The 27,479-nt window shown below is 41.3% G+C and overlaps 1 protein-coding gene across 16 annotated transcripts in view; it reads right to left on the bottom strand.

The window, feature by feature from the left end:
* Positions 1 to 27,479, bottom strand: part of NAALADL2 (N-acetylated alpha-linked acidic dipeptidase like 2) — a 978,641-nt gene that overhangs the window by 226,752 nt on the left and 724,410 nt on the right. For all 16 annotated transcript variants that reach the window (XM_075937998.1, XM_075938000.1, XM_075937987.1 and 13 more), the window contains 3 exons: positions 14,705 to 14,797; positions 9,004 to 9,209; positions 1,139 to 1,258 (listed from right to left, as the gene is read on the bottom strand). In XM_075937998.1, the coding sequence (XP_075794113.1) occupies positions 1,139 to 1,258; positions 9,004 to 9,209; positions 14,705 to 14,797 (419 nt within the window). The remainder of the gene's footprint in view (positions 1 to 1,138; positions 1,259 to 9,003; positions 9,210 to 14,704; positions 14,798 to 27,479) is intronic.

Here is a 27,479-nt window from a genome sequence, read left to right as displayed (position 1 = left end):
TTGGTGCCTGAACCAAGAGTATTTTAAAGAGATTTTGTTTTATATCTGATCTTTTTTTAAAAAAAATCCCACTGAAACAAAATATTCTATTTCCATTTAGAATGTGGTGTTTAAAACATTTTAAATAGTTTGTTTTGGAAATGCTGAAATGGTTCATTTCAGTATTTCCATTTTTTTCACCAAAATCAACCCAAATACACATTTTTAACCAAAAATCTATGCATATGGAAAGTTTGCCCTCCTCTAGTATGGTTTTCATTCATTTGGGATTTTAATATGGACTGTAATTAACACCCTCCTCAAAATATTTCCATTTCATTTCCAGTGATATTGAGTTCTGTAACCTTTGAAAAATTAGAGAAAGTCATTAGACCAATATCTGCACTCTGCTACACCATGTAACTGTGGAATAACTCCATTGACTTCTTCCTAGCTACAATGGTGTAATGGAGTTCAGAATGTGATCTATTCATTTTACATACTACTGATTATATAAGCAGTAATTGTTTCCCTCTGTGCAAAATGTTACCGCTGGTAAATTTACAAGTTTAAATGTCATTCGATAAACAGCTTTTAAAGATCATAAAAGGAAGAGGAAAATGTGAATTGTGCTAATGAATAGGAAATATGTTACTTTAAAGCTGCCAAGAAGTGGAAAAGCTGAAGGGCATGCAAGTGGAGTTAGACTTAGCACTGTATAATGAACTCTTGAAGGCTTTCTATAGAGCTAGTATAGAAATGTAGGTTATCCTTTCTGCCCACTGTTTAATGTGTATTGTAAGTATTTAAGTCTGATTACTGTGTTTACTTGATTGAAAACAGCCACTGGGTATCAAAAAAGGTTACGGTGAAGATGTTTTCTTTCTCTGACACATAATAGTCTAGTTGCCTGTGGGCAGTAATACTTCTGTCTAATTTCAATTGTTTGGGTAGTATATGGATGGGATTGATGGCTTCTGATGTCAGCTGAGATGATTTGGCAAACCCGCTGGCCTTAAACTACATGATTGTGTTTGTCAGTATTCACTCAGAATGATCTCCGTGTGAAATTAAATAAAAGCGACCTACATACATGTAAGAATCTTATTCTTATGTAAGAATCCAAAAGTCAAGCTTTAAGGAAAATCTCACTTCTAACCTCAGTTGCAAGTTGCTGAAGAGAAGGTGATGCTACAGGATACAAGCTTGAGTTGCCTCTTACTGGGTTATGGAGACTAACATAAGCCACAACATTTCTCTGGAGAACTTTCTTGAGATCCTATAACACAAGCACAGCAGTGGTTATTAAAATGCATGATCATAATTAAGGCTTGTTTTCTTATTTTAGATCCTTTAAGGGAAAAATATACCCTATGTTTTTCTTCCACTATGATTCCCTAAGTATGACTTAACTTCATTTTCCTATATTATCATTTTAAAAACTTCAAAGGATATCTGAGTTTTATTTCTCTGTAGCAAAAGTTTTAATTCCATTTCACACACCATCTGAACAAAATGCAAACAGGCCCTGGAGGAATTAAGAATGACGATAGTTGCAAAGGCGAGAATGAAAACATTACATACTGTGAAACAACAAGAAGGGCTTTTAAACTTGCACCTGACATAAGCCAAACTTCAAAAGTAATCATTATTAAATAGTTAAACGCACTTGAATTTTCAGACCAGGAGCCCAAATTCAGATTTGAATTGCATAATTTATCCAGTGTTGTCACTTGATTATATTTTAAATAGGGGACGTGGCATGGATGAACCACTTCTTTTAAAAATAATTGAAGATCCTCTTTGCTTTCTCAATAATAAGCTGCTCTTTGCATGAAGTGGCTCTTTATATTGAGCAGAAGAAGGGTAGCACCATTACATCTGATATAAAGCTGACTTGAAGTTGAACTAAACAAATTTTGCTCCCTCTCAGTTGCATGGATCCTTTTCACTTGATTTTTCTCTCCTCTTGTTTTTGAAGAACAATCATGTTAGAAGAATGAGGTTTTGATAAGTGCTAACTGCTTCCAATAAATTACAAAAAGCAATTAACTCTTCATTTATCTGTTATTTTAATTTGGCAACCACGTTTCTTTCCAATTGATCAGCTGAAATCCAATGGAATCTTATTTAAGATGGTTAGCATGTCTGGTAAGTTATTTTTGTTGAGTTGATTTATCTTTTTGTTGAAGCTAACAGTCTAGGGTTAGAGTTACCCCAATCCCTTCCTCCCCACAACCCTCTGCCCACCTCTTACAACCCTTCCTCATATAACCTAAACCCTCTGCACCCCTGCTTCTGCACACATACTTCCTCCCAGACCCTGCACTCCAATTCCCTGTCCCAGGTCACAACCCAAATCCCTGCAACCCCCTCCTACACCATTGCCCCAGGTCACAAACCCCTCCCAGGTCCTGCACCCCCGTCTATGTCCCTTCTTCAGGTCAGAATTCTCTCCTGCACTCATACTCATACCTCCTCCCAGACCCTGCACCCCACTCCCCCGAGCCCCAATCCCCTGCCCCAGATCACAACCCCCTCCTTCACTTAAACTCCCTCACAGACCCTACCCCCCTCCTGCACACCAATCTCTTATCCCAAGCTCTCTTCTGCACCCAACCTCCATTCCAGATCCTGCACCTCCAAATTCTGGGTGCGGCCTCCCACCAAAAGTTATTGCCTATCCCTGGTATAAACACAGCTCATAACTTAAATAACTATTAATCATGGGTACTTGAAAACATATATGTGATTAATGGCTTGTATGTCTGGAAACTACCTTCCCTCATTGTTCAGTTACACCAAAAGAAGAACAGAAGACATGAAACATGGTTTTCTTTGTGTCAAGGAATACCTGGCAGATAAAAGTGTACAGTGCAGTTAATGCCATAATTAATTACATATAGCCAGAGTGGCCTTCTGTCAACCCTGGATCAGGCACAGCCGAGATTGTTAAGATTAATGTGATTTAACCCAGTTGCTACATATGTAGCTGGGAAAATCTGACAGTAGCGACCATTCTGTCATAGACCCCAGCATTGCGCTAACTAAAGACAACAATAAGGCATATAAGGTTACTGTTGATCCTTACAGACCAGTGTCAGAACAGAGACCCTACCAGCTACAAAAAGCAACCTTGACAGACACACAAATTCACATTCTAAGTTACATTAGCAGAGGCTAGTCAAGTATGTGAAGGACACCAAAGAAGTTACAAGACACTACTTTGCAATGCCTGGATAATTAAGCAAGTCAAATGACCGCATGATTAAAAGCAATTATATCATTTTCCAAAGGAGAGGAGAGGAGACATCCTAAACCTCATCCCCTTGAAGGCCATCAAGGATTAATTAAATGCCATGAACTGTCCAACCAGTGAGCGTGGTAGTCAGGAATCCACTGTGAACATTGCAGAACTGAAAGACCAATATCCCACAAAGACATTTTAATAACATTCCACCAGACAGACCTTGGAAGAGACTAGGGCAGATTTATGTGAATTCAGAGCTTATTGTTACCTGGCTACTATGAAACTTGTTGCATTGTGATCAAGAAACTGAAGTGCACTTTTACTCATATCAGTATTCCAGAACTAGTGATGGTCAAAGGACCAGAATTCAGTGCAGCAGATTTTAGCTCATTCTGGAAGAAATATGATTTTGATCATATTACTGGCACCTAACATTACCCATAAGTAAATGGAAAGGCCAATGAAGCTGTGCAGACAGCAAGTAAAGCCTTACAACAAGAAGATCCATTCCTTGCCTTTCTGAGTTACAGATCAAGACCAACAGAAGTTATCTGATGTAGTCCAACAACGCCTGATGGGATAATCACTTCAAACTACTGTTCACATTTTGGAAAAGAATCTATCTCCAAAGTGGCCAGACATGAAGCCAATAGCCAGAGTGGCTGAAAAAGCTAAAAGAGCGCATGAACATTTTTACAATGGATGCCACCCAGAGAATTGCCAGTCAAGAACCTGGTGACTATATTCATGTCAAATTGGAGAAAAGGGAAGGACAACTCCAACTGTCATAAAGAAAAGGCAGGACAACTCCAACTGTCATTTCAGCTCAGGTGGGGTTCAGGCTGACAGTGGAGAGTTCAACAAAACCCATGACACCTACCGTTTGTTCCTCAGAGAGAACCAACAGAACAAATCATACAAGTGGCAGATGCAGAACAAGATGACTGAGAGATTCTCCAGCCAGTGGACAGGCAAGTGTCCAGTACAACTTAGAGATGCTTAACTGAATGATTAATTTTGAACTTCAAAGACAGCATGATAGTTTACATTTTGCAACTGGTTGGAATTTAGATTGAAGAGCAGGAGATGAAATAGAATGCTACCCTGTATTTTATTGTTCAGCCCTATTTCAGGTAAAAGAGGACTTTTCTTGCATTGGGTTGGACCTAAGTAGTCCCCGCTCTCTTCCTGTCACCTGGAGGGGAGAGGAGTCAGTGCCTGGTGCTTATGTGGTCTGAAGATAATGCAGCTCTTGAGCCCTCAGAGGGACTTTTCCAATAAGCCAGATGATGCCCCCCACCATTTAATATGTTGTGAGGTCATACATCTCATTCCCAAATACTCCTGGGATATGTCTAGACTGGCATGATTTTCCGCAAATGCTTTTAACTGAAAAGTTTTCTGTTAAAAGCATTTGCGGAAAAGAGCGTCCGTGCCAATCTAGACGTGCTTTTCCACAAAAAAAGCCCCAATCGCCATTTTCGCGATTGGGGCTTTTTTGTGCAAAACAAATCTGAGCTGTCTACATTGGCCCTTTGGCGCAAAGCTTTGTATAAAAGGACTTTTGCCCGAATGAGAGCAGCATAGTATTTCCGCAAGAAGCACTGATTTCAGACAGTAGGAAGTCAGTGTTCTTGCGGAAATTCAAGCTGCCAGTGTAGACAGCTGGGAAGTTTTTCCGCAAAAGCAGCTGCTTTTGTGGAAAAACTTGCCAGTCTAGACACAGCCCTGAAGAGCACAATCCTGGAACTATGAAATTCACAAATATTACACATCAAGGAGGGGAATGTGCTCTCTCACCCTTTTCGTTTCCGAATGTTTCTTGAGTTGTCTTTTCATTTAAACACTGTCACCTTTCAGGTACAATTCCAAGCATCACTTATGGCTCAACAAGCAATAATGAATAGGCTAGGACAAATTTGATTTTCATTGATAAATGTTGATAAATGTTGATTGCACCATATGACTTAAACCAGTGAAAGTATATTTCCATGGACAATTAAAATTTACAGATACGCAATGTATGAAAAACGTTGCTTGAGAATTTGGAGTTTTATATAAGGTTATTTGTATTGTGTATTTTGATATTTGATAGTGTTGGTGTGTATTTTAATGGTGATAAAGCTTTAATTTTTGAGTCTCAACAACCACTGTTGTTAAACAATTATTGTGTGAGCCTTACCCATTGTCTGACTCCTCAATTTCTTGCAACTGCGAACATTTAAATCAGTAAATAAATGCTTAAACCTCATAGCTGAAAATTTAAATTGATAAAAATTGGAAAAAAACTTAACATAAACATTGATATTATCTATCTATCTATATAAAATCAAGCTTAATAATAACAATGGATGAAATATTCATCAGGCCTGATCAGGTTTCTACCAGTTCCATCAACTAGCTGGCTGAGCAACCATGGGTGTTAAGAAAATAAAACAGCCATACTGGGTCAGAACAAAGGTTCATCTAGCCCAGTATCCTGTCTTCTGATAATGACCAATACCAGATGCCTCAGAGGGAATGAGCAGAACAGGTAATCATGAAGTGATCCATCCTTATCACTGATTCCCAGCTGCTGACAGAGGCTAAGGATAATAGCCATGAATTTATCTAGCTCTCTTTTGAATCTTGTTACTTCACAGCATCCTTTGGCAAGGAGTTCCATATGTTGATTGTATTGTGGGGCTGTACCCCACCTTGCCATGATGCCATGATCCCCCTGCTGTGTCTCTGCCTCCTCTGAGGTCCTTTCCTGTTGCCAGGTCATAGGCAAAAAGATAAGAGCTGTCTGGGCAGAGGGCTAGCAGAGCCCTTAGGGAACAGAAACCATTCATGGAGGGGAGGGGCCCAGAGGCCCAGACCTGAGCAGTTCAGTTCAGACCACTGTAGGGAGTGCCAGAATTTCCATCTGCCCTTAGTGGGACACCCCAACAGGCTGGGATGCAAGGTGGGAGCCTACTCTCAGGCTAATCAGTCCCCCACTTTCCACTGCTCCTGGAGCTGGGTGCCAACCCAGCAGCCGGCATTCCCTTTGCTCCATTCAGAGCTGGATGGATAGAGAGAAGCAGTTGCTAAGAGTTATCTCCCCTAATGCAGCCCCTGATAAATTCTACTGCAACTGGCAGATAATATCCATTGAAAGCAATGACCAGAAGTGTGTATCACATGTAGAATAGTGATAGAAATGTAGCCGTGTTAGTCTGGGGTAGCTGAAGCAAAATGCAGGACAATGTAGCACTTTAAAGACTAACAAGATGGTTTATAACGTCTCAGACACTTCGCCAAAGGATTAATGCCCACAAAACAGATATCAGACAAGATCACAAAGAAAAAACAGTTTCTTGCCATTTTAACCAGAAAGGACACTCTCTCAACGACTTAATCACCTGCATTCTGCTACAAAGACCTTTTACATCTGCACTTGAAAGGGAATCCTCTGAACTGTCATTCATGTTAAAATTTGACACTTTCCAAAAAGGACTCAACAAACACTTGAACTATCTCACCCATTACCAAGATAGTTTCCCCAATTATCACCTCAAATACCATTAACTCACAAACATCCCACTCTCCCTACCTCTAATATAAATTCACAGACACTTACCTTCCTTCCTCCCCCCCCCCCCGCATCCCTCTCCTGTTCTGCAATGTGATTTGTCCTTTTCATATTTGTTCATTTTTTTTAATTGTATCCTTTGGTATATATGGTTGTGACTACTTTCTTCCACTATTTGATCTGAGGAAGTGGGACTGGCCCACGAAAGCTCATCATCTAATAAACCATCTTGTTAGTCTTTAAAGTGCTACATTGTCCTGCATTTTGTGTATCACAGTGATTCCTATGACATATTGATGGTATGTGGTCACAGATTGTGGTGATCAGCAGTCAGTTGTAATGGGAAACTAAACAGGCTCAGATATGTACAGGGCTGGCCTTACCATGAGGTGAACTGAGACAGCCGCCTCAGGTCCCAGACTGTGGGGGGGCGCCACTAGTTCACACTTTTTGAACAAGGCATTTTAAGTTGTTAGTTGTCCTTTATTGGGGTAGGTAGCAGGGCAGTACCATGAGAGGAGCAGAACAGGAAGAAAGCAGTATTGAGACCTTTCAAAGTTTTGGCCAAAGCGAGGGGGCATGGAGGCGTCATTTGAGCTCCCCGCCTCAGGTGCCAAAATGTTGTGGGCTGGCCCTGGACATGTACAACTTTGATGGCTCCTCTGAGTCTGAAAACTGGGATGGAAATGTCAAAGAGAGCAAAGGCTCTCTTCACAAAACCCGCAGTAATTTCTGTTTCTAAAAATCATTCTTGAGCTATTTTTACCACTTCCAGGATGACTTCCGGATGGAAGTGCAGAATACACACACATACACACACACACACACTCACTCTCCCATGCTAGGCTTTGCACAGAGAAAGAACACTCAGGAGGGAGTTGGAAGATGGATGAAAGAGCATTAGTAGTTTTTGTATATACAGGCCATTAATCACATACACATTTCAGTGTCCCTGTGGTTAGCAGCTCTTTCAACTATCATCCATTTGAGTTTAAAAGTTAGATTCATTCTGAAACACAAAAATCTTTGGGTTCAACAGAATGGCAAATCAACTTGATGAAAATAACATCAAAGAATGCATCTGGCTTAAATTGGATTCCAATGGATTTCAGCCGATTGCTAAAAAGGAGAAGGCCATAGTGATGTTCATGATGGTTGAATTAAACACACACACATATGCACAGAGCAAATATACAGGCATTAAATACACATTTCTATTTAAAATTAACAAAGCTATTCTGTATTTCTTATTCGGTTTCAGCTTTACTTTTGGGTGAAGGTTCAGATCCCTTTTTAGTTCTTACTCTGCAACCATAGTCACAATATTTTAGTCATATATGCCAATATCACCTTATTTTGATTTTGCTTATTTTTCGAAAGAATAGAATTTAGAATGACACATTGGACTACAGCCTGGTAGTGTGACTGAAATACAGAGACATACACAGGCCTTCAAATATCCTTCTGGGGAGTCATTCCCCTCCCCCCCAAAAAATTCTCTCTTATCCCCCGGTTTTTCAATCATCTCTAATCAATGTGGTTTTGAAGTTGTCTGATCTATGAGTATTTATGCAATTAGGTAAATGCCCTATCAGTAGTCTATTTTTTTTTTTAGTAAAATATAATTCTCCTAATCATTTCCACATTAAAGCAAATGGTTTCTCATGAGCTAATCAGGGTACAGCTGATGAGGCTAGGAGAGAAAGGAAAAATCTCAACCAGAGGCATTTTTGATAATTCCAATAGGTTGATGAGTTAAAAGGGTCCAATCTGAGGTCCATCTAACTCAGTAGACTGGATGAACAGTGACGTGAGTACAGCAGCACTGCACAGTGGGGCAATATGCTTCCATGATTCTCATGCAGCTCCCAACTTCAATCCCCAGCATGGAGCAGGGGAACAGTTTGGAACCTTGGTTTCTAGTCAAGGCCGCTGGGCAGGCCTAACAGTATCAAGCAGGCATGGCCTTTAAGTCCAAAGTCAGGCTTATAGTCTACCCCACGGCCACTAGTGCCAGTTGAATTCTACACTGGAATGACCCACCAGGTTGTTCTGACTGTTTATACCAGTTAAGTAAAGTTTTTAGTAGAGTTGCAGCTTTCACATACAGACATTTCGCAGCGTCTGCTTTCCATGGCATCCATAGCTACATCATCAAATATTTTCATGAATGCCATGCTCTCCCTCTTTCTCTCCTCTCTCAGTTTGCATATTTTACCTCTGCCCATTCGTACGAGCCAATGTTGCCAAATGATGTTCCTCCCCATGAGCAGAAAACAATGGTCCGATCAGGCCTCCAGCCTCTCTTGACTTTTAGCATCAAGGCTTGTATAAACGCTGTGATGACAGCAGTGCTACTGGCCCATTCTTGTCCACTGAAACCATCTACATTGTTGTGGTGGCTACCAACTATGACATATCTATCTGAAAAGAAAAACAACACCAGCAAAACATTTATTTCGGTTAGATTTTAAGAGTAAAACAATTCCAAAAATAAAGGGTGTAGACTGACCATACTCAAGGGCACCTCTGATACAGATGATGTTAACTCAAGCTTGCAGAAACATATCAAGATAATATAAAACTCTTTCTATTTTACCTATATCATCCTAATATAAGTACTTGTGGTCCAATACCACCACATCAAGCTATTCACATGGTTTAAATGAAAAACCTATTATATTAATTAGTTCTTATTTGGATTTATACTGAAGTACACCAAACAACTCTCATGGAGCTCATTTAAAATTTTGTGACAACACAGTTTTTCATTGGAAAATGCTGATTTGACAAAATTTAAACATTTCATGGGAACATATTGATTTCATCAACATTTTCTATAAATGAATTATGAAAGCACTCTCTCAATGTTATCATTTTGACTGTATGATAGTAGTTAAAATGAAGTGCTTTATTTTATCAGAATTAAGAACTTCTACCTTCTCGAAATGAAACATTTAGACAAAGTCATTTAGATATTTCTGATTTTTTTTAAAAACGTTGCCTTACAGAAAATTTAGAGTTTGTTTTTGTAGTTGTTCTGAGTCAGGCAGAAAGAACATTTCAAAATATCAAAATTTCCTACAAAATGGAAATTCTGTGTTTTGGCCAGCCCTAAATACTAGTAAATAAAAAGACCCATCATTTATGACTCTAAGGGTACGTCTAGACTACCGCGTTTTGTCGACGGAAGTTTTGTCGACAGATACTGTCGACAAAACTTCCGTCGACAAAGAGCGTCCAGACACATTGAGTTCTGTTGACAAAGCAAGCTGCTTTGTCGACAGAACTCCGTAGTCTGGACGCAACGTTACAGGCAATAACACCTTCTGTCGACAGAAGGTGTTATGCCTCGTAAAATGAGGTATACCAGCGTCGACAAAACTGTTGAGTTCTGTCGACGTTATGTCGACAGAACTCAGCGGTAGTGTAGATGCTGGTATAGTTTTGTCGACAAAAGTCCCCTTTTGTCGACAAAACTCAGTAGTCTAGACACACCCTTATATTTTCATTCCTTTGTCCAATCTTCACTTCTTGTGTCATGTTTATAGTTTAGAGCGCAGCAGAATCCTAAAAAACCACAGGATGTCAACTGGGTCCTAGATAGCAAAAGGGATTTGAGGTTTTGTGAGTCCTATTTTATCCAAACTCATTAATCAATTATTTTTGTCAATACGCTGGAGTTCAATAGAATATATTATAGTAAAATGTCCAGACATTAAATTCCCTTTGAAATTATATCCTGGTTGAACCTCCCAAATCCAGGACTCTCTGGTCTGGCAAGATCTGTGATCTGGCATGGATGTTGCTGGACCAAAGGGCCTCAGGAGCGAGATCCAGCTGCAAGAACATGGGGTTTGCTGAGTCCCAACTGGGTCAGCAGCAGCTAGGCAGGGAAACCCCAGCATCAGCAGGGCCAGGTGGCATTGGAGAGCCTCCCCCCCCGCTGGAGAACCGCCAGTGTCAATGGGGTCAGATGGCCGGAGAAACCCTGTCAAGGGGCTGGTGACAGCCTGGGAACCCCAGGAACTCTGGTGGCAGTGGGGCCAGGTAGCAGTCAAGGAGCTCCGGCTGGGGAACCGCAGCAGCGAAGCCAGGTGGCATCCAGGGAGTGCTGGCCCCAGCAGGGGAACCCCAGCATCAGTGGGGCCTGGTGGCATCAGGGATCCTCTGCCCTGACCAGAGAACCCTGGTGTCAGTGGGGTCAGGCTGCCTAAGATTTGCTAGCAGTGGGGCTGGAGGCCAGAGAACCCTGGGAAATCAGGGAGGCTGGCAGCAGCCAAGAGGCCCGGAGCTGGGAAACCCCGAGAAACCACGGCAAGTAGCGTGGCTGGCGACAACCAGGTGACCCTGGCTGAGGAACCCTTGGGAACCCCCAGCGTAGCCAGTGGGCAGCAGGGTTGGGAGCCTTGGCTGGGCCACCTTCAGCGGGGCAGCAGCAAGGTAGGGAGCCCCTGCCTTAGGAGCCCCAGGGAGCGAAGCCGTCAGCCAGAATTGGAGCCTTGACCTTCCCTGGTCTGGCAAATTCCCTGATCTGGGACGGCTCAGGTCCCGAGGGTGCCAGATGAGGCAGGTCCTACCTGTACTACACATTCCTTGGGGATGTTTGCTGTGAGTACTACCTTCCAGCACTTTTCAATTTGAGATGCACATTTTAATTATAAACCTCCTCTCCATCAAAGTGGATTTTTACCAGAATTTTGGTCAATGTCATACTGAGGAACATTGCTTAAGTAGAGTACAATAACACTCTATCGTGTTTTATTGGTGAGATTGCTGCAATGTAAATGCCACATAACCACTTTTCAGTCACGTCACATGGTTGTTTGTGTTTTTAAACAAATGTAAACAGGAAAATCTATTTATAAATGTAACTATTTCTTAGATTACTGTTTCACTGGGTGGCACTGATACAGAATCATTAAACAAAACTGTACAGCTTGTCAGCAAAAATTAAATCTAAGCATACATAATTGAATATAATGAGAAATATAACTAATATCATTAAATTTCTGTGTTGTATCAAGAAAAATTTAACATAATACAATGACATTGGGAAGCCCTACCACTTTCAACCAGCATGTGGGGACGTCATCCCTCAAGTGGGGACAGCACATTCATAGGTGTAACTTTCACCTCCTATACTCCTTAGGGACCCACAAGTGCCTGCTGTAACAGAAGGATAAGTCGGGATGCAAAGACTATCTTTCGCCACCCTCTCTGATTGATCTATGGGAGGAAGGGATAGTAGGAACATAGAAAGAAAGAGACCTGACAGGAAATGGAAGAGGATCAGTGGGTGGTTGACAAAGCTGCCATGTGCCATCTTCGCTCCAGGAACTTGTTGCTGATGGAGAGGAGCGTGGACAACAACAGATGGCTTTCTTGAAGCTACTCACCTGCCCGCAAACCTCTCACCTGAACATACACAGAAGCCCGCAGAGGCAGCTGGCTGCAGGAGCAGAACATGAGGGATAGCAGACACCCAGACAGCAGGGTAGATAGACAGCAGCTTCTCTTGCCAATCACCTGCTGAAGTAGGCAAGGAAACTGAGAGAGCACGATGATAGGAAAGATGGGTCCTAGGTGGAGAAGGAAGAACGACCAGGTACTGTGGATAATGAAGATTTAGGCAGGATAGGCAAGGACTGGGAAGTGCAGAAAAGGTGAAATACAAGTGACTTCACACAGTATTTCCCTGTGTCAGTTAAGTGGCAAACCATCTACTGTGTACAATCTACAAAAGTCACTCACATTTGAGTGTTTTTTCAAATCCGCACAGTGATTAACAACTAACCAACACATTTTTTTCTTCCCCTTATTCCTTTAACATTATTGCTGGATTTCAAATGCTCTGGGAGAGTTTTACAACTTTATAATACTTCTCAAACTAAAAATCAAAACAGATGGCTTGAGAATTGAGAACCTTTACAGAGTAAAATTCATCCCTGATTTTTAGTCATCTTAGTCTTCAGTGTAATTACACCAGGGATAAATTTGACTTTCCCTCTTTACTCATAGAAGAGTCAGGGAGAATAGCGTGAACATAAAAAACTAAAAAGAACAACATCAAAATGCCAAAATAACAAATGTGCCATGTAAACATCAAGTAGGACGGACACAGCTACAATAGCAACTAGAAATCCTATTGAGTTCAATGTGATTACATAGTCTTACAATTAGGATGCATTTAAGTATCTACATATATTATCAATATGTTTCATGTGTACTACACAAGATATTGAAGTCAATTAAAGTATTACAAGATACATTATGGGAAGTTGATGTTAGGGTTGAATACTTTTTTTTAATTTGTTGTGCTATTTCTAATTTCCAAATTATTTGGTAGACAGATTTTTTCTAACCTTGCCATTTTCTACTGTTGATAGGTATTTGTCCAAGATAGCCATTTGCAAATATGCAGCAGATAAGAACATCAAATAAATGCTCTTGTGGACTAAAACCTCTATTTGAAATTAAATACACAAACAGTAATTGTTTTCAATTTGTTGTAAAATTGACTTAGTTTTGGCAAAAGGTGCTGAATTGAGAGTGCTGTAAACTGCAGCCATTATTTTACTAACAGACAAGATAATGAAAGCTTTCCCCATTACTCCACCTGAGTGCCTCCAACCTGACCTTAATGGCCAACCTCTAGTGACAGAGTAGTTAAATCAGCCATCTCTCTACTGAGGCTGCCAACAAGAGTGCTAGCCGAGGGAATTCTGATGATCATGGGGGGGATGATTTCATTTGTCCATTAGGAATTGGACTGAAACCACCAATGCTCTGCTACATGCTGGCAAAATGCCATCAGACAACACGAGCTTTCACTACCTGCTGAAATACCCCTCTTGCTTTCAGCCAAAGTATTCTCCTAGGGAGATTCAACTTATGTTCTACTCATGCTGATTTTAATACTTACTATTATCATTTCTTTATTATCTGTAATACCAAAGTGCATATGAGAGCTCGACAATTTAATTCTTGGCTACAAATGTTAGAGCTGAGTGAGATTTTGAGAGCTGAGGACCCTTTGATGTTAAGTTACTATTAAAAAGTCTGATTCCTCCACCCTTAATCATGTTGAGCAGCATCTTATACCAAGGGTGATACAGATGGGCATACTCATCATATAGGCTATTATTTAACATAAACAAGGCTGCAGAACTGGGTTTTACATTTTATTAAAGAAAAAACTGCAATGGTTTTCATGTCTATGATCTCCACCATAACCATGGTAGGTTCTAAATCCTGGACTACATGGCTAAAGATTGTCCTATGTCTTTTCCATTAACAATCTGTCCAAAATCAAGTCCCATTACAATTCACTGCTACATATATGAAATACACACAATGAGATTCTTGCATTCAATTATTCCTTTAAAAATAATTCTTTTGATTTGCAAATGGTTGGCCACTAACATAAGGAAAACAGCTGACTTCCAGTATTTTGATTGGTGCACTGGGTCTGCTTTTTGCAATAATAGCCAATATTTAATTAAAAAACATAATGTATCAATAGCCCACATTTGAAGAATTAAGCCTTTGCTAAGATCAGATAAACTTGCTTACAGAGAACAAGTCAAACAAAGTAATTTTTAGAATTTGAAATACTAAGACATTTATATAACATAAATTACAAAACAGTAATACCATGAATGTTTATAAAGACAATTATTGTGTATTGTGCAAAATATGCTCACGGTACTGGTACTACCTCTCCTTCCTTTTTAACCAATTCTCTTTTTAATCCTCCTGCATAAACCTAAGTCTTTGGAGTTTAAATAGCCTTTTAACTTGAATATAGGTACAGCACCCAGCATAACAAGAATTTGATACTTTATTGCAGTCCCTAGGATTACTGTTGTACACATAATTGATAATGGCAATAATAGTAGTCATAGAGGTCTACTTACCGGGAAACGTAGATCCCTTTAAATATCCAATAACATTAGAAATTGTCTTGTATGTTGGGACTGCCTGAACATTTAGATTGATTATTCTCTTTTCTGTTGAGATAAAAAAATGAGAACATTTTAATCCATCATTTATTATGCTACAGAAATCTGTAGGCCATCAATTTCCCCTTTCCTTCTACCCACTGAGAAGAGACTACATTTTACACTTACTAAACTACACATAAAAAGGATAACTATTTTATCTCCCACACTCAGGGTAATACTACAACTCTGATTGGTTCCTTAACATGGGGGGGGCGGGTTTAAACGAGGGACTTCTAGATTGTAAACATATGAGCCTCTACTGCAGTGGTGGTCAACTTGCAGCTCGAGGGATACATGTGGCCCATCAGGCTTCTACGTGTGGTCCATGAAACATTTTGTTTACCATTGCCCAGGTACAAGAGTTGCCAGATTTCACTGGTACCGTCTATGTTTTCCCTACTGGTTTTACTAAAGTGACACTCATCTAAAGCAAAGGAATGTGAAGTGAGATGCATGCTAATTGCACACAACATTGACTGAGAGCCGTGTGCTTCCTTTGCAGCCACTCAAAGCGCTGCAAATTCTAGGTACACAGTAGGTAGCAAAATTACCCTATCCTAGGAGACAGTCGTGGTTACAACACGTGGTTACAACAATCTTGAGTCCCACTGACAAGAAGGAGACCTACTCCTATGGCCTGCTCACTAGCTTAGGTTGTCTATTGCAGCTCTACTGATTTAGCTGACGGACTAATCTCTAGTAACTGAGCTTATAGCAGCCTCATCAAACTGTACACATGGCGCAATCACCAGTAGAGAGGATACAACACTCTATGGAATAAGTGCTACAGGGAAACCTTTCCCAAGCCTCAGAACCCCACTCAACTCACATCCTATACAAACTATCCATTCTAGACTCTTAAGGAACTCCCCAGGACCATAATGTGCCCAGTTTGGAGTTGTGTCTTACTGGCATAATTGAGCCCAAACCAGTATCAACATCCTTGTCTGAAAAGTGCCCGAATCAAAATAAAATGTTCTGTGGAAAGATTGTTTTGTTCTTAAGCTCATAGACATTCTTCCAGGGCATATCTAGACTACGTGGAAAGGTCAAAAGAGGATATGCAAATTCTGGAAGAATTTGCATATCTTCTTCTGATTGCACTTTCAAAAGTGAGAGTAATTAAGACATGGCTTTTTAGGCGAACTGCCCCCTTCAATGAAAAGCCTCTCTTTCTCAAAAAAGAAGGTTTACCCGGCTTTTCGACAAATGGGGGGTTGGCCAAAAAAGCCACGTCTTAATTACTTTCACTTTCGAAAGTTCCACTTTCGAAAGTGCAATCGAAAGAAGATATGCAAATTCCATAGGAATTTGCATATCTTCTTTTGACCGTTCCCTGTAGTCTAGATGGGTACGTCTAGACTACGTGCCTCTGGCGACAGACGCATGTAGATTAGACTACCAGGCCGCTTCATTTAAATTTACATGGCTGCCACGCTGAGCCGATCAGCTGTTTGTCAGCTCAGTGCGGTAGTCTGGACGCGCGGGGGTCACCATCAAAGGCATTTGTCGACCTCCCAGGTATGCCTCATCCCAGTGTTGTATTTTCTGAAACAGTTTGTTTTCAAGTCTTCCTTCCCGAGGTACCCAGATAGTTTAAATGATGAGTGCACTGGAATACATAAAATAAAACTAACTTGTGCCTGTCTTTGTCAGAAGGATTTTCAAACTCAGCTTCATTCTCTGGGACTTATGCAATGAGTTGATTTTAAACTTATATTCAGACTAAAACCATTTCAACGTCATTCATCTCCTAGACCTTGGAATCGAATTGCCTGGTTAATGACTGAAGCAGGTGCAACAATGCCAAGATTCTTTCTTTATACTTAGCAAAATAGTTTGAAAAATAAATTACAGGTTAAACCCTCAAAGTTACGATTCAATCCCTTATTCAGACAAAACGCTCAGTATCACGAATCAATATGATGTTGTATAAAAACTCAATGAGTACTTAACAAGGACTTTGGCTCTATCACAGAATGCAATGGAAATGCCCAGTGAAGACAGTGGAAATTAGAAGTGCAGTTCAATAGAAAATGCAGACCCTATTAGTCTATAACAACCACTGATAATTTTTCATGTTGAGCCTTGTCTCATATCTATTAGTTAGTGTTCTGATTAACCTTACCTTTCTTACATGTAGTCATAGGGTTCCCTGAGACTACTGAAGGAGAATGCCATGAATGTTTTATATGCTATGGAAAAACCTCAAATTGTACCTTAGAATTTTAACTAGAATTTCTAGAAATTTAAAGTATTGCCCTGGGCTGGGGGTGGGGCTGAGGGGTTCAGTATGCAGGTTGCCCTGTGGAGAGAGGATTACCCAAGCCCTTTGTCACCAAAGAAGCTTGGGGTCAGGTGAGAAGTGCCTCTCTATGGCTGCTGTAGCTCCAGCTGGGACAGGCAGGGGAGGGGAGCATGTCTCCTGGCTGGGTCAGGTCCACATTCATCTGCCCTGTGCTCCCCACCCAGAGCAAGGAATGCAGCAAACTGTGCACTTTCATCGCTCCCTGATGAAGGGAATAGCCAGTAATCTTCCAGTACAAATGGGGGAGGGAGAGCTTCAGCTCCCCTTGCCATCCCTAAATGGCACCTGGAGGTTGTGAGGCTCAGAGCTGGGGTAGTCTTAGATGTGAGGGGAGGGAAAAGACACCCCCAGCCAGCCCTTTTCACCTGTCTGGTGATTCTGTGTTTTTCCTGTATGGTTTTATGAGACACAATCCCATTACAAGCACAGCCCATTTTCCTGGCACAATCAAACCTTACCTTGCTTTGATGGTGCTACCTCCTGCCATTTAGAAGGAATTGTTGAACTGACAGACACACACACAGACACACAAACTCTCTCAAATATGTAGCAGACAACTTGAACAACAGCTTGTGATATATATGTTGTTTGCACCTTTTAGATTACACTGATGCTTTGTGAATTATTCTCAAGACTCAATTTTGGATATTAAACCATCCCATAGCCAAACTGCTCAATCTTTTTAAAGCATCTTCAAACCAAAGCTGATTTGACTTCTTTATTCAAATCCTACAGCATTTAAAAGTGGTTTATTTTATTAGGCTCCAATTCAACAATGCTTAAACATGCTGAGCCCCACAAAAGACAACTAGACATAACAAGGTGCGTAAATGCTTTTCTAAGTCTGAGTTTTAACACTGGCTACTGAGATCTGCCCTGAAAACAAAGCAACACAAAATATTCTTCTGGGAAGTGATATGTTCTGGAATCAGATAATAAAATGAATAGACATATTGTACAGTACTCCAGTGTGAAATAGCATAGGCTTAAAGGTTTAGTACACCTGACAAAAAGGCTCAAGGGGGTTTCCATGGAGTGTACAGAAAAAGTAAAATCTAATTTCCTTTAAACAGTTCTGACAACAAATCTCGGTTCCTGATGCTACACGTCTGATGAAAGATTTTAAAGGTCTTGACAACATTATCACTTTTTCCCTAAATTCTCTAGCAAGCTATAGGAAGATTTTCTCTTTAATACTGCTTGAAATACCACTTGAAGTTGTTCTAAGCTATAAAACTACTTCAGAACTAAAAGAAAAGAAAGTGATGTATTGATATTAATATTTCTGGATTATTTTTTCTTTTAACATTTGCTCGACTTGAAACCTGCTCATTGTTACCTGGTTAATAAGGATAACTTTTTATTCTTATCATGGTTATCCTACACCCTCTCAAATAAAACAAAAGCGCTCAGTGATTTTCCACTGAATGTAATGGGATCTGTTGAGTCCTGAGCACTTTTGAAGAGCAAGGTCACTTTCTTAGAAGCTGAAATAAGGATTATCCTTCCATCTTTTTTAACAAAAATCTTGCCGCAGGCTCACACTGACATTGGGTAGAGAATATTTGGGCCCAATTTCCAAATAGGTTTTCTTAACTCTTCATTAGATGTTCAAATTTCCACTTACGCACAAAAAATGTCAGTTTTATTTGCCATATAGGCAATCTTTTGACTTTTAAAATGCATCTAGAGAGCTAAAACTCATTGATTTCAATAGGAATTAGGTACCTAGATGCTTCTGAAAATACTACTATGTGCCCAAAAACCTTTAAAATCTGGTACCAATTTTAGTGTGGGATTTGGAATTTTCTTAAGGCACCAAACTTTGAAAATTGAGCCCCAATTTCTTCTCCAAATACACTCAGGAGGCTCCATAAATACAACAAGTTGAAGTTTAGGCATCTAAGCATCTGAGTAAAGTTGAGCATATGCAGAAATGGAACCTTAGACTGTAAAATGTTGCAAATTACTTTGCTGTGTTGCAGGAATCCACTTTTGTGGCACAACTAGCAGAATTAGGGTCTAAAGATATAATTCATTCTGATGAATACACTGATCCTATTGAAATCAATAGGTGCTGTGTGTGAACTTTTCTTTGAATCACAGAAACTTGAAAGACATGGTACAAGTCTTGGAGGACTGGGGACGGGCTAACAGAGCCCATCTTTAATAGGGGGGACGGGAAAGGAGGAACTGGGGAAATACAGACCAGTCAGCCTAACTTCATTGTCTCAGAAGATGCTAACTAGAGCAATTGTATAAAACATTCATTTTGTGAATACCTGGAAGATGAAAGGGTAATCACTAGAAGCCAGCATGGATTATCAAGAACAAATCATATTAAACCATCTCGATCGCCTCCTTTCACAGGATAACGGATCTGTTGATTAGGAGGAATATAATGGACGTAATATCCCTGGATTTCAGCCAGGCTTTTGACACAGTCCCACATGACAGACTGATAAGTAAGCTGGAGAAATGCAGGCTCCACAGAACTACCATCAAAATTGGTTAAACAACCGCAAACAAAGCATAACTATTAATGGAATGATGTTGGATTGGAGGGAGGTCTTAAGTGGGGTTCCACAGGGATCTGTTCTGGGTTTGGTGTTGTTTAACAGCTTTATTAATTACATGGATATTGGGATAGCAAGCATACTGAACAAGTTTGCAGATAACACAAAGCTCGGAGGGGAGGGTTACCAATCGTTTGGGGGATAGAGCTACATTTCGAGGGATCTAGATAAATTGGAGAAAGGGGCTATAGCCAACAAAATGAAGTTCAACATTGACAAATACAAAGTGCTACACTGAGGGAAGAAAAACCAATTGCACAAATGCAGCATGGGGAAAAACTGGTTTGGCAGCAACACTGATGAGAAGGATCTGGGAGTTGTGGGGGGATCTGGGATTTGGGGGGAACACAACCTCAATGTCAGTCAGCAATATGCTGCTGCTGCTAAATAGCAAATGCAATTTGGGGTTGTATTAACAGACAGCAGGATCGGCAGGATTGCAGGGCCCACAGGCAATGGGGGCGGGGAGAGGATGGGTACCAGCTACATATTCCTGGAAGGGGTGGGACTGGGGCAGTTAGGCCTCGGCATCAACCAAACCATGCAGCACCCCTCTGCCCCTCAGAGTCAGCTGGAGCACCCAGTGCAGGGCTGTGGGGTGTGCAATGTGGCTCTCTGGCAGCAATTCTGAATGGTCTAGGGCTCTGGAGCCCTCTGGACCCTGGGGTAGCTGCTCCACATTATATTTGCAATACTGCTAGCCCCAGGCATTCAAAAATCTCAAGTCAGGCCCCAAATTATAACAAGGTAATAATCTAGGCTATCCTTAATTTGCCTTTCACTTTCAGAACCCTTTTGGCTCACATTTTCAAGTTCCACAGCCAAAAGGGCTCAGAACTTATTTTTGCTTAAAAATGAAACCTGAGATTCTCACATTTTCTGACTCCCGTTGGTGGGGCTTTAAGAAAAATGTGAAATATGGAAAGACAAAGTTCTGAGAACTTACAACACCGCATTAAGAATATTTATGAACTCACGTGGTTCAGAAGGACAAATTGACTACAGTATATTTAGTGCACATGGGTGATATATGAAGGTGAACATATTAGGGATGTAATAGTGTAGTCGATTAACCAATAAGCAAAATGCTTATAGGTTAATGCTGTAGACTACATGCATTTCCCCTCCCCACCACCCACACACTAGCCAGTACATTTTTTGGTAGACTGGCCAGCAGTCCGGCTCAGTCCTGGCTTGAAATGGATTCAGGACCTACCCCTGCTGTGGCTCTGCATTTAAAGTGTATTAGGAGCTGGGTGGACGGGCAGACCGGCTCAGTTCTGGCTCACACCAGGTCTGGGAGCTCAGACCCACTCTAGACAGGTGCTGCTGCTACCCCGTACTGCTGCCTATTTATCAGAGGCAGAAGCACAGGGTGACAGGCAGCCAGTCCACAAGGAGTCCACACATGGCACCCTGAACTGATACAGAGTCAGCAGTGCAGAGTGGCAGGGGGCTCCTCAGGAGTGAGGCCAGAGTGCACTGGCTACTGGCCCTACCCCCAGGGACTATAGACTAGTTGACTAACCGATAAGAATTCTTGAGGTTACTCGACTATTCAATTAACCAATATATAACACCCCTAGAACATATACCAATCTATCCTATTTTGCAAATGCTGTTGAATGACCTAATATGATACAGACATTTTAGAAGTTGAGCCTAACAACAGATTGATCCATCATTTAATTACAGTACTTCACGTACATTAGATATTTTGCAGGAGTAACTGACATAGCAAAATTTGCATCATTACTGCCATATTGGATTTTCTGGTTAACAGCTTTTTAAAACCTTCTTTAAATGTAAAAATGTATTTCAATTTTTCTCAGTCTTTCATCAGGTATCATTTTCAGTAAAGAAATTGATCCAGTCTCCTTTTCAAATCAGATTCTACATAATTTCAAATATGTGTCTTTATAAGCAAGGAAACTAAAATTGGACCTTGATGCTAATCAACAAGTCAACAAAATGCTTTATATGAGATGATTTATGGCCTGAATTGCAGTTTGGAAACAACTAATTCATGCTTAACTGTGTATCAAATTGCATGTGAAGAAAATTGATACTGCACATACTGCAAAATATCAAATTCTAAGTATACTGTAAATATACTTGTACAACTTACAACATAGGTTCCTGCACTAATAGCTTCCTTATGCTCTCTTTTCTCATGTAAATGATTGATCAGCTGAACTCAGCCTCTTTTTCAAATCTGATACTTCCCTAATTATTTTCTCAGTCTGATTGATTAGCGAACTAATACTGTCCAATTTCTAAACCATTCTTCTATTAACAAGTACATGGGGCTTTCAAGCACAGGCTTGGTCTAAAGACTTGCATAATTATATTTTTCACTACTTGATTGAATCCTGTGGACCTAGACTAAAGAGATCAGCAATAATACTATTTATACAAAAAGCTTTTGAACATAAAAAAATTCTGGAACTTAGTACTTAAAAGTGGTTCTAAAGAGAGAAGGCTGATTGGTATGGAGCAGACATCTCACACTGAATATCTGAGACAACTGTGAACTTCAAAAATCAATCCATATTAATTCTTGCCATGTCCCACTCTTTTTTTTTTTTTTGGCAGAAGTGGGGATGTTATTTTTTTCTCAGAGGCTCAGGCTGTAAGGTGACTAGATGTCCCACTTTTAAAGGGACAGACTCGTACTTAAGTGCTCCTGCCAGCGCCCCAACTTTTCTTAAAAACAGACAAATTGTCCCACATGCTCTGTCTCCTACCAATCAGTAGAGAGGAGCCCTACTCCTGGCCAACAGTGAAGGGCTGTGTCCAGTGGCTGACAATGGGGGAGGGTGTGCAAGGCTGATGGTGGGGTAAAGATGCACTCTGTGGGGCCAGCTGCTCTCCTGATGATCTGTCAGTGCCTGCTGCATCCTGTTCAAGTTACTTTACCTATTAGTGCTTGTGTTTACCTTTCTGTAAAATTGGTATAAAAAGTCCACTCCAGTGAAAGGGAAGCAATTACGTTACTGTTTATAAAGCATGTAAAGATTCTTGAGGCCCTTTTAACTATGCTAGTATAGTTCAGAAGTATCCCCCTCCCACACACACACACACGCCACACTTTTTACTATGGACACAGTTATCTACAATACATTTGAGAGCTTGTCTGTCTGTGCATCTGTCTGTCTGTTCAACATCTCCTCCAAAATGGTATGAGCTACGACCACCACATTTGATATGCAGCTTCTTCTTATCATAATTTAAAGCAAGGTCAGGGTTTCGTTGTGCCAGGAAAACAGGATGTGCCTGGAAAAAGGATTGGTTCTCATAAAATGGAAAGAGGCCAGAGATGGAGACCAGGACAGCTATGACCCCATGGGGACAGCAGGGAGCAGCCATGGAGAAAGGGACAGCTACCTATGATATATTTGAGAGAGTTTGTCTGTGTGTGCGTCTGTCCCTCAGTTGGGGCATATGAACCCCTCCCCCAGCTATGCCTGCTGGAGCTGCAGCAGCCACGGAGAGGCACTTTTGACCTGGACCCAACCTGCTGCGGTGAGAGGGGGCTGAGGTAGGGAGTTAAGTGCCAGAACAATGCCAGGTAAATCTTCTAGTACTGATATAATAGTGCTTATCCTGTTACAGTTTATTCTAGTAAATTTAGAAGAATAAGCTATGATGATACAAGGCATCTTTATGCCAATATAACTGAATCCTGATAGGGGCTGTACCAATTTATTTCAGTAAAAAAATCAACCCCTCTAACCACAGCTGAAGTGGTACAAAAACCTCTGTAGAACAGACCTAATGCGATAAATGGCATTAACTTCCTGGATTTATTACTGCTCTGCAGAAAAACAGATCAAGTTTTTTTCTAGTTTCCATCAAATTAAAAAAAAGAAAGCAGCACACCTTTTGGGGTGATGATGGAAGCAGCCACAATTTCAACATTATGTATAATATCAGTGGCACAAGACGTCAATAATAAAACTATAGTACAAAGTGTAAGAACTGAGGTCCTTTATATTAAAAATATCATGAAGTTTGCCAAAGAATAGGAGAGTGTTGGCACAGAATAGGAGTAAAATCTCTACTTCTCGTGCTGGAGTGTTTTGAGATAACATTAATAAATTTGGTCTTACTTTTAAGACTCACCCATGTCCAGAGACACCTGTGATGAATACAATTTTAGAAATTACAACCAAGAGATGCTTACATCCTACTTACAATAATACAATGTTAGGGCTGTGGGCATTAGTCTCAGAACCTGTAGAGCAGTTGCTAAAAGCATGAAGATGTATCTTCTTTTAAAATTGTATATTTTAGGAGAACAAACCATAGAAGCATTTTTGTAATAGTAAATGCAGACTGCCATTAAATAGATCAAAGTAGTCCAAACGTAGTGTACATTTATTCTGTTTTATCCCATTTTCATGTGTGGATTTGAGGCTCTTGATAATAAAGAAAACCAGTAATCAGGTAAAGTGAAAATTCTGCTTACTGCAAACCTCCCCACATAGCTCTTTCATTGTAAAATTTAATTTCTTGATTCAACCTCATTGAAATACAAGTTCTAGATTAGACTTGAACAAGAGGCTGTGAAATATACCAAACTGAGCCAAATTAACCTAGCAGTTTAGGGGTGTGCATCCTGCATTAACACAACCTCACAAAGTTCCTTTTCACTTAAGGAAAAAAGGAAAAATTTAAATATAGGTCCCAAGTGCTTGCAAGCCTTGAATATTAACCCATTTTCATCACTAGCCCTCTGAAAATCTGTGCTATTATCGATTAGAGTATTCCTCATAACTAGAAGTGTAAAAGGTGGAATTGCTCAGATTTGGAAGTATTTCACATATGGGATTCCTTCACCCAAACTCACTAATTAGCACTAATAACTCAGTGATCCATATCAAATGACTGAAATTCATTAATTGGTGAGTTAATAAGCAATAACAAAACAAGATTTCGGTAGCACAAATGTACATTGTTTATGTTGATAAGTGTATGTTAGCTTTATGATAATACTTTATAACATTCTAATAAATATGCCATCATATATTCTGAAAAAAATAAAATCCATGGTATTTTGAGGCCTCACAACTCTTAAATCTTTCCTAAGAAGCAGGGAGAGACCTCAACATTTTTATTTTTGTTTTATTCTGGGGGGAGAGGGGCAGTTATAAAACGTTCGGATTAATGAGGCAGTACTGAAATAAACAAAAAGAAAAAAAATAAGGCAAACTTTTATTCCCACAGTTTATTTCACAGTTTATAACTTTTTAGTCTGCCTCAGATGTTTCCCTCCAGATCCTCCCAACCCTTTCATCGCATTATATCACTTGAAAACTTCTGGGCTCGGAAGTAAAGGAAGTAACAAAAGCAGGGCTCGACAAATCCGCTTATCTATTTGCCCGTGGCGAGTAGATTTCAGCCGGTCGCACCATTCACTGGCGGTGCGCGTATGCACAGTGCGGGGCTGATGAGTGGGTTTTTGCCATGGTTGTCGAGCCCTGAACATAAGAAAACTAGAGTACAAGGTGTTTTATCTGGCACTTCCATATCTGGAAAATTCAGTTAACCAGCATCTGCCATAGAATACAGTACAATTCCTCCTTCAAAATGAGTAGTCCTGTGACATTCTAGGATATGTCTATACTAGGAAACTATTTCAAAATTACTAAATTTGACTTAAAGACTCCTGAGTTAACAAATTCGAACTAGCATGTCCTCATTACGGGAAAGCATCAAAATTAGTCCAAAACAGCACATCCACATTGAACAGAACCTGCCTGGGGCTTAGAGCTTCTGGGGAGGGCACCAGGAAGGCAGATACTCCCTGTGGCTGCTTGGTCTGGCAAGCTGTGGTGCATGCTTACAGGGGCTCCTCTCTACGATCGCCTCTCACAAGCCTCCTCCACTGCCTCCCTCTTTGTGGGACAGAAAAGGGATGCAATGGGCTTGCACCTTCTTGTGCTCTGCTTACCTGCACAGATGCCACAGCACTGACACCGTAGAGCTACAGCTGCTGCAAAGCAGCACCAGGGTCGTAGGCCTCGTGCTGCGCCTCATGGGGCAGTACTTCCAGACTGTCCACATAGTGCTTCAGAAGAATCAGAACGAGGACAAGGAGAACTCACAGGCCCTGCTCACCTCAGTCCTGGTACTCTTGCTGGTGTGCCTGCTCCTCAATCCTCTGGACACGATGTAATGCCATTTCTGGCAGAGGAAGATGACCTCAGACTGGTGGAACCATGCGGTCATGCAGGGATGAGACAATGAGAAGTGGCTGAACATATTCTGCATGCACCAAGCCACCTTCCTGGTGCTCTGTAAATGTCTCGCCCCTGCGCTCAGGAACAGGACACCTTCATGAGACCTGCCATACGCATGCAGACGCTCACCATGCCAGACAGCTACTGTTCAGGGGGAAATCCACAGGCGGGGCCGTACTCGTGCAAGTAGCCAAGGCCATCAACCATGTAATCACCCTGGTCAACTTGGACAGCATCGTCGACGTCTTTGCCGCTATGGGTTTCCCCAACTGTGTAAGGGGAGGGCCACAGATAGCACTCACATTGTCATCCTGGCTCCCAACCACGCCTCAACAGTTCATCAACAGAAAGGGGTACTTTTCCATGATTCTGCAGGCCCTCGTGGATCACAAGGGATGCTTCACTGACATCAGTGTTAGATGGTCAGGAAAGGTGCACAATGCCCGCATCTTTCGGAACTCCTGCCTGTTCTGAAAGATGCACACCAGCACTTTTTTCCCAGACTGGACCATCAGTTGGGGAGGTGGACATGCCCATCGTGATCCTGGGCAATGCAGCCCACCCCTTACTCCCTGGCTCACCGCCCCATATTCTGGGGCCCAGGCAGCCCCTGTGGACCCCTGAAGGGGAAGCTGTCGGGCGAGCAGGAAGGTGTCTGGTTGCCCACTCCATGCACGATGTCATGTGCTCCATCTATGAAGTGAGGGTGGAGAATATGGCATCATGCTGCCATGCTAGCTCTTCCCACACAGCCCTCCTCTCCTCCCGGGCAACTTGTCACTCCTCCCAGTCAGCTGCCCACTCCTACTATTCTGCCTCGAGTCCCTGGACAAAAGGCAGACCATCTGCTCCCTCATGAGGTTCTCCTGGGTGCTCTTCTGCCTGTGGCTCCCACTCAGTTGGGTGGATGAAGTAGGAGGTGAGGGATGCACCAAGCTCACAGTTAAAAGGGCAGTCATCACAGGAGACAGTGTGTATGAAGCCTAGCCCTAATTTCTGAGCTGATACCAAGGGTATATCTAGACTACATGGCTCCATCAACGGAGCCATGTAGATGAGTTTACTAGACATAGGAAAATGAAATGGCGATTTAAATAATCGCCGCTTCATTTACATCAAAATGGCCACTGCGCTGTGCCAATCAGCTGTTTGGTGGCACAGCGGGGCAGTCTGGATGTGCCGCAGTCGACAAGGGAAGCCTTTGTCGACCGCTCTGGTAAACCTCATTTCACAAGGCATACCGGAGTGGTAGACAAAGGCTTCCCTTGTCAACCACGGCACATTCAGACTGCCCCACTGTGCCACCAAACAGCTGATCAGCACAGCATGACAGCCATTTTGATGTAAATGAAGCAGCGATTATTTAAATCGCCACTTCATTTTCCTATGTCTAGTAAACTCATCTACATGGCTCCATTGATGGAGTCATGTAGTCTAGACATTCCCCAAAGGTCTTGGTTCAGACAATAGTGATGTGCTTCAAACAAGGCCATGTGTTTCCTAGAAAGCGGGCATTTGCCAGAAGGTGCAATCCCAGGGGAGCATTGCAACACCCACAG

The sequence above is a fragment of the Pelodiscus sinensis genome, chromosome 10 (genome assembly GCF_049634645.1).
Source record: "Pelodiscus sinensis isolate JC-2024 chromosome 10, ASM4963464v1, whole genome shotgun sequence".
NCBI classification, from domain to species: domain Eukaryota; kingdom Metazoa; phylum Chordata; order Testudines; family Trionychidae; genus Pelodiscus; species Pelodiscus sinensis.
This window is presented reverse-complemented; position numbering and strand designations above follow the sequence as displayed.